At 40.3% G+C, this 12,842-nt stretch overlaps 1 protein-coding gene across 1 annotated transcript; it reads right to left on the bottom strand.

Annotated features, from left to right (window-relative positions):
- Window positions 1-473: 473 nt before the first annotated feature.
- On the bottom strand, window positions 474-2,081 carry LOC141631630 (uncharacterized). The gene has a single exon (XM_074444273.1). It carries the CDS (start codon window positions 2,079-2,081, stop codon window positions 474-476), a length of 1,608 nt encoding a protein of 535 aa, XP_074300374.1.
- Between the last annotated feature and the right edge of the window lie 10,761 nt (window positions 2,082-12,842).

Raw genomic sequence — 12,842 nt, 5'->3', positions numbered from 1 at the left:
AAAGTTCTGAGTAACACCATGATAGAAACTATATCCCCTTTGCAGAAAAGAAGAAGGTCATCAACAAACATTAGACTACTCAGGTTCATTCTTTTACAAAGAGGGTGAAATTTAAAATTCATAGTAGTAGTAGTATAAGCAAGGAGCCTGGTAAGGTATTCCATACCAATGGTAAACAATAAAGGAGAAAGGGGGTCTCCTTGTCTCAAACCTCGTTGCCCTTTGAAACACCCAAAAGAATCACCATTCAGAGACAAAGTATAGGTGGCAGTAGTCACACACTCCTTGATAAGATTGATAAATGGCATAGGCATATTAAGCTCAATCATCATTTGAAACAAGAAATCCCATTCTACAGAATCATAAGCCTTCTGTAGATCAATCTTAAACAAACATCTAGGAGAGACAGATTTCCTCCCATAAAGTCTCACCAAATCCTGACAAATGAGAATGTTTTCCATGATGCTTCTGCCTTAAATGAAACCTCCCTGAGTGAGAGAGATAATGTGAGGTAGGACTTTAGCCAGCCTAGAGCAAAGAATTTTAGATATGCATTTGTACACCACATTGCAGCAGGCAATTGGTCGAAACTGCATTACAGTAGAAGGGTTAGCCACCTTAGGAATGAGTGTAATGCTGGTAGCATTCAACTGTTTCAATAACTGGCCATTTCTGAAAAATTCCTGGATGGCCTCACAAAAATCCACTCCAATCTGATCCCAACTAGCTTTGAAGAACTGGCTAGAATAGCCATCCGGGCCAGGAGCCTTCTCATTAGGGATGCTAAAAAGCACATTCTTAATCTCATCATTAGTCACAGGACACATCAGTTGTTGAACATGAGATGCTTCACATTTGTTCCCATAACTCATAACCCTCTTGCTAACTGCCACAGTAGGATTGCTCCTCCCAAGAAGCTCAGTATAGAATTGAATGAAACTGTTCTGGATACCATTAGGAGTTACATGAATGTCTCCATTTTGATCAGCAATTTGAAGGACCTGATTCTGTCTTCTTCTAGTTCTTAGAACCCCATGAAAGTAAGCTGTGTTGGAATCTCCTTCACTGCTCCATTGAACTTTAGTCTTCTGTTGCAGGAAATCCTGCTGAGCCTCTGCTAGCTTCCCATACTCCTCCCTTAAATGGCACTCATGGAGAATAAGATCAGGATCATGAGGTCTCACCCCTAATTCCTGTTGCACCTGAGATAGCTTGGTGAGAGCTATATCAGCAGTCTTCTCAATATCAGAGAACTGAGATTTGTTCAATCCTCTCAAGAAAGGTTTCAGGTTTTTTAGCTTTTTCACTAACTCAAACATTTTTGTGCCTTTATTATGACATTGCCATCCTTCCTGCACCACTTCATGAAAGTTAGGAGCCCTACTCCACATATTGAAATACTTAAAAGGCCTAACCTTAGCAATCTGCTGGCTACCATTGCTCACCAAACAAGGAGTGTGATCAAAAAGACCCTCAGGAAGAAATTGAGCAATCAAATCAGGGTAAGAATTTTGCCACTCCTGGTTTATAAGCCATCTATCCAATTTACTGTACACCCTGTCTGCAGGGCATTGTTTATTATTCCAGGTGTACATTGCTCCCATGGCAGGACTATCTATCAATTCACACTGATGAATGCAATTCAGAAAAGGCTCAGCATCAGTTCTGGAAAAAGCTCCTCCAACCCTCTCATCTGCAGTAAGGACACAATTAAAGTCTCCTGCCACTGCCCAAGGCCCTTGTGTATATCCAGCAATACGATTCAAGTTATTCCAAAGAGACTCCCTATCCTTTCTATCATTAAAGGCATACACTACAGTCCAGTTAAAACTCACATTCTCAGGCTTTTGAGTAATCAGCATATGAATATACTGGGAATCATATTCTATGAACTGAACATCATAATTGTTGGCTTGCCAAAGTATCCAAGTACGCCCACCAGGATGACAGGCAGTGTTAGTAGAAATGCTCCAATTATTAAAAATATTCACAGCTTTATTCACATTCTTTGGCTTGATTTTAGTCTCAATTAAGCCAAAGATACCAACATTATTATCTAATAGAAATTTATTTATAACCATCTGTTTATTCTTCCTATTCATACCTCGTACATTCCAAAAACTAAGGTTTAACATTAATTAGGTTTTGGGATTACGTGGCCCTCTAAATTTGGCTCTAATTCCTTTGATGCTCCATTCTGAGTGCCAACCTGATCAGATATAGGTTTATCAAGCTTTGGGAACTCAAAGCAATCTGTACTAATACAGCTCTTCTCGATGCTCTCATTGGTTGCACTCTAGGAGTTACCAGTGGATTGTCTTGTACAGTGGGTAAGGCAATCACTGGTCTCCAGACTTGCTTAACTTGCTTCACAGGGGGAGGAGGTCTAGCATCTTTCTTGCTAATCACTCTGCACTGAGCCACCTCATGTCCCAACCTCTTACACCCCTTGCATGAGACTGGTTTCCATTCATATTTAATATCAATGTCAGTCACTTGCTGTTTTTCATCCATCACCTTAATAGACTTAGGGAATTTTTGGTCCACTTGTACCTCTACCATAACCCTAGCATATCCCAAACGAGTCTTAAGATCTGTAGCAGTATCATTTTGAATATAGGATCCTATGGCCCCTGCTAACTTAGGAAGACTCTTCCCCCAGAACTTCAATGGCAGCTTATGCAATCGAACCCATGTTGGCACGCTCTTAATCTCTTCTTTCTCAAGGGGAGTGTCTTCCTTCCATGGTTTAATGATGACTGGCTTACTATCAAACAGGTAATGCCCACCTTTAATACATTGCTCTCGCATCTCTTTAGTTTGAAAACGAACCAAAAATATACCATTCGGCATAAAAGAGATTTTGTCTATCTTATGTTTGTACCATATACGACGTAAATATCCTTCTAATATGGCCATGGGAGGGTTTGCTCCTAAGACAAATCCATAGACAACCTGTTTCCAATATTCCACTTCCTTATGAACATCATCATTAGTAATATGAATAACAGGGATGTCATCAGTCTCCATATTATGGGACTGTGTCTTACCATGCACGTGAGTCCATTCACCTTGTTCATCAACTTGTTGAGGATGTTCCTGCTCTGACTGAATGGGTTACTCATCATTAATAGTTCCAACAAGAATCTCATCATCATCCAGGTTGAATGGTGTTATGCCATCCAGATCTTGCATACTAGCATGCTTTGTAGCCTCCTCATCATTAGGTTTTTGAGTCCTTTTCTTCGAACTAGAAGAATGTTGTTGCTTTCCTCTAGTAGTCCCCCCCCCCCTTCCTCTTAGTAATATTGCGAAGCTTTGCAGATTTCGAGGCCGAGTTCCTTGCCATTAGTGCTAGAGAATCCTCCTCAAAATCGCCAAGAGAGTCACCTTCTTAGAGAGGATTAGGGTTTAATTTATTAAAATTTATTATTATCTTATTATCTTATAGCTTCACATAATTAAATTATAATTAAATCGCATAAAAGAGATTAGGGCAGAAATTAAGAGAGCAAAACAAGAGAACTAAAGTAAACAGATGAAAGATTAATATTAAAGAAAGAGAGAGATTACAATCGCGAGAAACCGGCGTAAATAACACTAAATCCGAGCGAGAAATAATCCTAAAGCAAAAGTTACAGTAGAGAAAAAGCAACGTAGTGTTTACAGTGAAAGATGAATGATAAGATAATAGATTAGATGCCTAATAACCTAATTAAACGAGCTTAAATAGAAAAATAATAAGTCTATAAGCTAATTATAAGTTCATGGACTAATTAAAGCCCATGAAAGACAAAACCACTCGATCGAGTAACTTTATATCACTCGATCGAGTAAAATTAAGCTCAAACCACTCGATCGAGTAGAAAATCTACTCGATCGAGTAACCCCTAAAATACAACTACTCGATCGAGTAGAAAAAGGAGTCGATCGAACACAATTGTACACGATCGAGTACTTTCCCGCGCACAATTCCTGCTTCGCGTACTGAACTTCAAACGCCTTTCATTTCTTGGTTACTTGGGTAAACAGAGCGTTTCCGGTGGCGTTAAAAAGCTAAGAGGACAAGCTTTCATCTCCAATTGGAATCACCTGAATATCTGTTGTACAACTCGAGATATGGCTCTTCAAAGTAGGAACTAGCAATTTGAAGTTCTTCCTTTGCTCACCTAGCTATCTTACTTCTTTGTGCACCTCAAGACAACTACATTCCCGTTCCAAATTCACTCTTCCTCCAAATACATGCAAAACGGACGGTAAAAGGCTCGATTTCACTACTTTCTGGTCAATTTCTGCAAATAGAACAAAACAAACCAAAGTAGCATATTCGGGGAATTTCGTAACATAAAACTACGATAATAGCATAGAAATACGTGCATAAAAGGCCAAAAAGGACTATATAAAATGCACGTATCAAATCTCCCCAAACCAAACCTTTACTCGTCCTCGAGTAAACTAAATACAAACTAATGGAACGGAAAAAGAAAGCTCAGAGCTAGCTATAACTTGTCTACTCTAACCAATTTAATGCAACAAAAATTAATAGTTATAGCTAATCAGTCAATACGCAAACGAGTTATGAGTTGTTCAGAAATATATCCGACCTATCGACCTTGCAAGACCAACAAAATCGGACTCTCACGTGGTTACTCTTCTCTTATAAAGCAAAGGGTGAATAATATATGTAAACGAGAGAAAGTGAAACAGTCACTCACCTAACTGCGACCTACATAGCATGCATGCAACAAAAATGAAAGACGGTTTAAGTACTAATGCACACGATCCAACCAATAAAGTCCATCACCGCCGAGGGCTTACAAATGATATGGGAATAGTGAGGGTCAGGTGAGAAAGGCAAAACAAATTATGGTAATGTGGAGGTAAAAGCGTCAAGCTAGTTCCTAACAGGACCACATAACACCGTCTGTAACTCAACCGACTGAAAAATAAAGTACAAGTGCCCTTCATTTGACACACAACTCACTAATCACATACACTATCTCCTCAAAAAATATGGAATAAAATGGAGGAGTGAGACCGTCAAAAGATAGAAATGAATGCAGACGGACTCAAAAATCAAACCAGCTCAAATACTTTTCAACTTTTCACTCTTCCTCTGGTTTTCCTGTACAACGTGATTTTTTCATTTTTTTTTTCATTCACGTTTTTCCTCTTCTTTTTTTTTCTTTTCAATTCTTTTTTTTTTCATTCTCATTCTCCCTTCCTTTATTTACACCAACTCCAATCAAAATGATACGGGCCAAACTGCAGACAAAAAACGCATACCACAAAAGATATACTAAACTAGCTTGACTAGGCAGGCTCAGTTTGGGGATGTAGCTAACGGGTCAAAAAGGCAAGTTTTGGCTTAAGTTGAGCTAAATGGGTGAAAAATATAAGAAAAGGGGAAAATTTGCAAGCACCTCCCTGCATGTGACACCAACCACAAACCCGAATGTGTGCATTTTAACAAGAAATCGAATGTCATAAAAGTGCAAAAATGATAAACATGCTATGCAAGGAGTACTAATCTCAATTCCTAATGAACTGGTCATGAATGTCACCAGTTATGGGATCTAATATTTCAGAAATTGTAAGTAGCTTGCCGATTTATCAGGTCGTCTAATCAGTCAGCTATATTTGAACAAAAACGCGTAGACTATGCGTATGACAGAGCTAATAACTGTCAACAAAAGTGCAAGGCTCAAGTAATATGACAATTTATAGTGCAATATCATCTTGGGAATCTACCGTTCCGACTCAACCTATATGCTAAAATAAACGTGAAGTTTTTGTTTAAAAATTTTCGAAATTTTCTAATATTTATGGGATTTTGATTTTTATGGAAATAAACAAGCAATGCATGATAAAAATTAAAAGTGATAACAGAAATGCAAATAAAAACAAGGTGCAGATACAGATATGGATGCATAACCCTCCCCAAACCAGACTGTACAATATCCTCATTGTACCCAAAAATAAGGAAATGAAATGCAAACTAAAAAAGAAGAGAGTGAAGCGCGGAAAGACTTACAAGATGGCGTAAGGAGGGACCTCTCCAAACCGGCCATGAACATGGGAGGTCATCGGTAGTCATGCAATAGCTCTACGGACGAAAACAATAGCTCGAACACGATTTTGTTCGATGGAACAGAGCAGAATAGTTCGATCGATAAAATATGGTGTCAAAAAGGATTCGATCGAGAGGATACCTTAGTCGATCGAGAGAAGTGAATTTGCCGCAGTTCGATCGGGAGCAGCAAAAGCTCGATCGAGTAATTGTACAGCCAAAAAGGTTCGATCGAGTAGAAAAACCACTCGATCGACCCAAATTACCTGCAAATTCGCAAATAGGATCCCACAAAATTACTGCCAAAGCAAAGAGAGCTAAACCGTTCACAGTCTATAGCCGATTAGGCTAATTATTAAGGCACACAGTATAGCTAAATAAAATGTTCAAAAATAAATAAAGAGTTCTAAAATTCTGGGCTGCCTCTCGGTAGCGCTAGTTTCAGATAGGTCCCAGCTCGACCTCCTTTTATCAACCAGCAATACAAAGAAATCGCCCAATACTAGGCCTCTGACTGGAAGCAGTGACTTCAGCAATCGTCAAATCCGCTTCCGGCCTCCACAGCATGGCAACGAAAGAATAACAGCTTCTCCAATCATCGGGATCCCACTCTTTAAAATTGGCACGCAGCAACCTCCTAGACGGCATATCTTCCTCAAAACCTCCTCCAGGGTCGTCTATCTGGGTAGTTCCAGACTCCAACTTGAGAGCACCCATCTCACCTCCCGGGTCCTCGAACCTGTCGAGACCTGTAAAAAGAGAAACAAAGTAATGTTCCTCCAATTTGCTCCCAAACTGTGGCGGAGGTGTTATAACAGCTGCAATATGTGACTCATAAGGGATATCAGACGGTATCGCCACAGACTCTATTGGAGGGGTAGCATCACAGGGCATGGCTCGCATGGGTTCCTTACACGCACTAGACTTGGTAAAAACCAAATCCTCTCCTCCTACCTAAAAAGTAATTGTCTTAGCCCCGACATCTATAATCGCACCATAAGTGCGCAAAAATGGTCTTCCCAAAATAATGGGAGTGTGACGGTCTTCGGGTATATCTAAAATAACAAAATTAACAGGAATAAAGAATTTCCCTATCCTGACAGGTACATCATCGAAAAAACCTTTAGGCCGTGATAAACAACGGTCGGCCATCTGTACAGTAATGCTAGTACGCTTAAACTTAGTCAAACCTAATCTCTTAGCAAGAGACAAAGTTAACACACTGACACTAGCGCCGAGGTCATATAAAGCATTGTCGATTAATTGGGTCCCTATATGACATGGTATGGAAAAACTACCTGGGTCAGACAACTTAGAAGGGGTCCCAGTCTGAAGAAGTGCGCTGCACTCTTCAGTCATAACTACACTCTCAATAACACTAGCATCCCTCTTGCAACATAAAGTTTGCTTAATAAATTTAGCATAAATGGGTACCTGGGCCATAAGCTCATTATAATGCTCACCAACATTAAGAACCCGTATAAGATCCTGGAATCCGTGGTGTGGCAACAACCTTCGTGGAAAAGGAACTTGGATAGGATAGGCTTTGACTGTACTCTCCTGCATATCATCATTCAGGATAGGCATGGGTGACTATTGAATAGTTTATGAGGCTGTAGGGACTGATCGATCACTTATTTCCTTTCGATCGAACGCTTTCTCAACACATTTTCTCGATTGACCATCAGCAGGAGGTCGATCGAATGGTATTCCCTCCGTAATGTTCGATTGAGTACTCGGGATGTCATGATCGAACTTAATGCTCATGTCGGCACAAGCATTAGTACAAACTGCGTGAACAGTACCAGCATCAACGGACAATGGAATACTCTCGGTATGGACTATATACACCGTCTCATACTGCTCTTCCCCAGCAACTAATTGATCGATCTGAAACTGTAGCTTCTTTATACGGATGTCATTTTCCGTATGGGACTTCTGCGCAATTAGTGCAAATTCCCCTATTATTGACTTCAGTTCAGCAAACGCAACTTTTTCGATCAACCCATTGACTTGGGCCTGCAACTTCTCAAGTCGAATGTCTTGAGCCTTGGATTTTTCCACACTTGAAACCAAGATATTTGCAATTGGGAGCAAATTCTCGAACCCATCATTCTTTTCAGCAGGAGGAGTGTGTTGCGGTGGGTTAGCATAGCAAGGCTGTTGAAGACCTTGTTGTCGCAGTGGTTGTGGTGGCACCAGTATAGGAGGAGCAAAACTTTGGTGACTTCAACAACCCTAAGACTTTTTCCTCTCCCAATTGGCATTTTTTACGGCTGGAGCTTCAAAACGGGCTATAAGTTGGGAGACGGACGTCATCTTGGCTAAAGAATCGAAGGTACTCAAGCCTTCCCTTCGATAATCTTTCTCTGAAATCTGTCTAATAGACCTGTAGACCTATCAAAACAGCACTAAAGAAAAAGATAAAAACTGCCTCAAGGAATAAATCCCTTGAGGCTAGAGACAGACGAAAATAAATAGATAAACAAGCCAATTGCCACCCCGGCAACGGCGCAAAAATTAGACAGGGCTGTCGTGTACCTATCAAAAATAACTAACTAAACTAACTATATAGCTAGGGAAGTCAGGTCGATATCCACAGGGAGGCAAGGTATCTATCTGTAGTCCGTCTATCTATGTCACAATTGGAGGGTTTTGTATTTGATTATCTAAACTACTAAAGGTTTAAGGGGAATAGAAATAGCGAAAGAGCGATAAAGCAAGAAAATGTGATAAAAGTGATCAGATAAAGAAGGTATGTCAGGATTTCGGTTCACTACGGTAGTTCAGTGACTCAACTGTAAATAGCTTAGACAAATTACTGTGAGACAGATACTGGAAAGATTCTTCCGGTCCACTTTCTACCCTAGGTTCCCACTAACTTAACTTTCGTCCTCGTAAGGGTAGTCTACTGTTCATAGCAGGTCTATTTAGTCCAATCTTCCAATCTAGGATTAAATTTAACCAGATTAAAAGGGTGACTCAGAAGCGTGCACTCAACTAAGTCGGTAAATACAGTTATATTGCTATAGTGACAGGGTCTCACAACTAATTGATCTAACCTATTTACTACATCGTCACAATTCTACCGTAGATCCCCTAATCCTAACATGAAATAAATTAGCTTCTCATATTATCAATATTGTCAAGATTAATAATGATGAAATAACTAATAAATAACATAATTAAACTATAATTAAATCGCATAAAAGAGATTAGGGCATAAATTAAGAGAGTAAAACAAGAGAATTAAAGTAAACAGATGAAAGATTAATATTAAAGGAAGAGAAAGAGATTACAATCGCGAGAATCCGACGTAAAGAACACTAAATCCGAGCGAGAAATAATCCTTAAACAAAAGTCAGAGTAGAGAAAAAGCAACGTAGTGTTTACAGTGAAAGATGAATGATAAGATAATAGATTAGTTGCCTAATTACCTAATTAAACGAGCTTAAATAGAAAAATACTAAGTCTATAAGCTAATTATAATTTCACGGACTAATTAAAGCCCATGAAAGACAAAACTACTCGATCGAGTAACTTTATATCACTCGATTGAGTAAAATTAAGGTCAAACCACTCGATCGAGTAGAAAATCTACTCGATCGAGTAACTCCTAAAATACAACTACTCGATCGAGTAGAAAAAGGAGTCGATCAAACACAATTGTACTCGATTGAGTACTTTCCAGGGCACAATTCCTACTTCACACACTGAACTTCAAACGGCTGTCATTTCTTTGTTACTTGGGTAAACAGGGCGTTTCCAGTGGCGTTAGAAAGCTAAGAGGACGGGCTTTCATCTTCAATTGGAATAACCTAAATATCAGTTGTAGAACTTGAGATATGGCTCTTTAAAGTAGGCGCTAGCAATTTGAAGTTCTTCCTTTGCTCGCCTAGCTATCTTACTTCTTTGCGCACCTCAAGACAGCTACATTCCGGCTCCAAATTCACTCTTCCTCCAAATATATGCTAAATGGACAGTAAAAGGCTCGATTTCACTAGTTTCTGGTCCATTTCTGCAAATAGAACAAAACAAACCAAAGTAGCATATTCGGGGCATTTCGTAGCATAAAACTACGATAATAGCATAGAAATACGTGCATAAAAAGGCCAAAAAGGACTATATAAAATGCACGTATCAATCATCATAGGTAAGTTCCATTCCTCTTCTATTTGATGTTTAATTACGTTTTTATGCTTGATTTTAAAATTAGGGTTTCAAAAAGCTGAATTGGGGAAAAATTGAATATGGTTGATTGTATTTTGATTAGGAACTTGTCTTTTGATTATAGGATGGATAGTAGTTTATCGACTAGTTCTGCCTCTACTTCTGCTACTACTCCGTCTGTTTCAGAGAAGGTGGTCCCTACTATTACCACTGTCACCACCACCACGGCTACTGCTGCTGCCGTTGTTACTACAGTGGTGTCGACCCCTGCTACGTCGACACCCACACCCGTGACCACTGCCCTTGTTCCTGCTGTTGTTACTACTTCTGCTACTGTTGTCACTACTACTGCTGCTACCGGTTCTCTTTCTGGGGCGAGTACAGGGTCTTGCACTGCTGCCCAACGTGAGATTGACACTTCCACGGAGACTTTACCTGAGTTTCCGCATGTACGTTTCGTTTCCTCGTCCCACAGAACTAGATTTTTAGATTTAATGGACTGTGACATGACATCGACCCGTTTCTTAAGTTGATCACCCTTAGAGAAGTTGGGAATTTTTGAGCCTGTTGTTGAGCTGCTCAATGGGACGGGAATGTCGGGTTTGGCCATAATGAAAGAGCTCACTTATCGACAAGCGACTTTAGAATTTTTCAGCTCTTTCACCTTTTCTCCTGCGGCCCATGTGATTGACCCTAGGAGAAAGTGCATTACCTTTTGACTGTTTAACACGGCCTTCACCTGGACCTTTGCTGAGTTTGGGGGGCGGTTGGGTTTAGTTAGTGACGGTCTTCAGGAGCCTCCTAGGAAGCTCCTGGCTCTACTTTGGCCTACACTTTCACACAATCCCTTCAGTCTGCAACGTGTTGCTCACGTCCACTTACCCCCAACCCTTTACTTTTTCCGTCTGCTAGGAGAGACCATTTTTGGTCGTCACGAGCCCAACAATGTTAAAAATAACGAGTTGTCTATTTTAGCGGGTTACCTGAACATTTACAACGGTAACCCCTTTGTTTTTAACATTTCCTATTTGACTGCTCAACATTTTAACACTGTCGGGCAGAAAGCGACGGCACGATAGCTTTTGGTGGGTTAGTGACTCGCATTGCCCGCAACCTTTTTCAAGATTTTCCCCGTGGCCTTACATATATAGATAAGGATGTTGTCATTGATATTCCAGCCATGATTTCTATGCACTGGTTAGAAAAAGACCAACGGACGTGGAAGATTGGCACTTTTGCGTCCGTGACTTTACCTTCACCTAACCTACCCCGTCTTTTACCCTTGACTACTATGTCGGGTAGGTTACCACCACCTCCACCTTCTTACCTCCTTGACCTTACTCCTCCTGCTTCGAGGAAGCGGAAGCGGCCTCCCACTGCTGTTAGGGAGACTGGAGAGGGGTCTACACCTTCACAGACTGGGCATGCGTCCACGTCCACGCCCACGCCTATCGCTACCCCTACACCCACACCCTTTGTCCCTCAGCCGACTTTACTGGCTTATTTTGTTGCTCCTCCTACTTTTGAGGCGCCCGAGGTTATGGACCAAGGGCGTCGTGATGCTTTACTTTTGGAGATGTGCAGTAGAGTGGCTCGTATGGAGCGGGATCAGGCACTTGCCTTATTTTCTCTATACGAGTACCACATGATATGAGGATGTCCTGTCCCAGCTGACTGGCCACACCTTCTTTCTACCGGTACCCGACGGAGGCGTACCCACAGCCTGCGAACGAGGAGGACACTGCTGAGAGGGAGGAGAGGTACAGAGCTGAGCTTGCTGCGGGAGGTCGTCAGAGGAGGAGAGGAGAAGGACGACCCCACCTACCAGGTGGTTGACGAGAAGGCTGACGAGTAGCTACTGGACTAATTACTTCCCCAATTTGCTGACTGGTTTGGGGAAGTTCGTTTTGGACGTATTTCTTGCTTTTTCTTCCTTTTCATCTCCTTTAGTTGTATTTCTCCCATCCCCTATTATTCTGCTAGTGTATGCTGGAGGACAATGAGGGCATTGTCCGTTTTGGTTTGGGGAGGGTAATGCATCCTTTGAGTCTGCATTTGCATCTGTTTTGCATTCACGTTTATTGCATTTCTCTTTGCATTGTATTTTTTTTTCAATAACAAATGAAAAAAATGAAAAATCCAAAAAAATTAAAAAATTAAAAAATTTCGAAAAAATTCAAAAAAATAATCACGTTTACTTTTGCATATAGTTTGAGTCAGAACGGTAGATTTCAATGATGAAATTGCACTACTTTTAGTCCTTTTTGCTTAAGCCTTGCAAAAACTGATATCTTTTTAGCTTTGTCTTATCGCGTATCCACGAGTTAATGTTAAAATTTAGCTGAACAAATAGACTTGACCTTTTTGCTATGGAAGGAGTAACTACTCACAGTCCTTTTTGCTCAAGTCTATTTGTTCAGCTAAATTGAAAAAAAAAAAGTTACTCCTACCATAGCACTTATCCACGATAAGAAGTTGAAAAATGATGAAGAAAGAGACATAAAAAATGAAAAAACCGAGCAAAAATTGAAAAAAAAAAGATTGGTTAATTTCGGTTTTGTTCCTATATTTTATTTTGATCTTATGAGGAGTATGTTTTTGG

Source organism: Silene latifolia, chromosome Y (assembly GCF_048544455.1).
Source record: "Silene latifolia isolate original U9 population chromosome Y, ASM4854445v1, whole genome shotgun sequence".
NCBI lineage: Eukaryota > Viridiplantae > Streptophyta > Magnoliopsida > Caryophyllales > Caryophyllaceae > Silene > Silene latifolia.
Note: the sequence above shows the minus strand (reverse complement) of the source record. Positions and strands in the feature narration are given on the sequence as shown.

Coding starts and splice junctions, on each gene's coding strand:
- LOC141631630 (XM_074444273.1), bottom strand. CDS start 2,081: ATGGTTATAAATAAATTTCTATTAGATAATAATGTTGGTATCTTTGGC.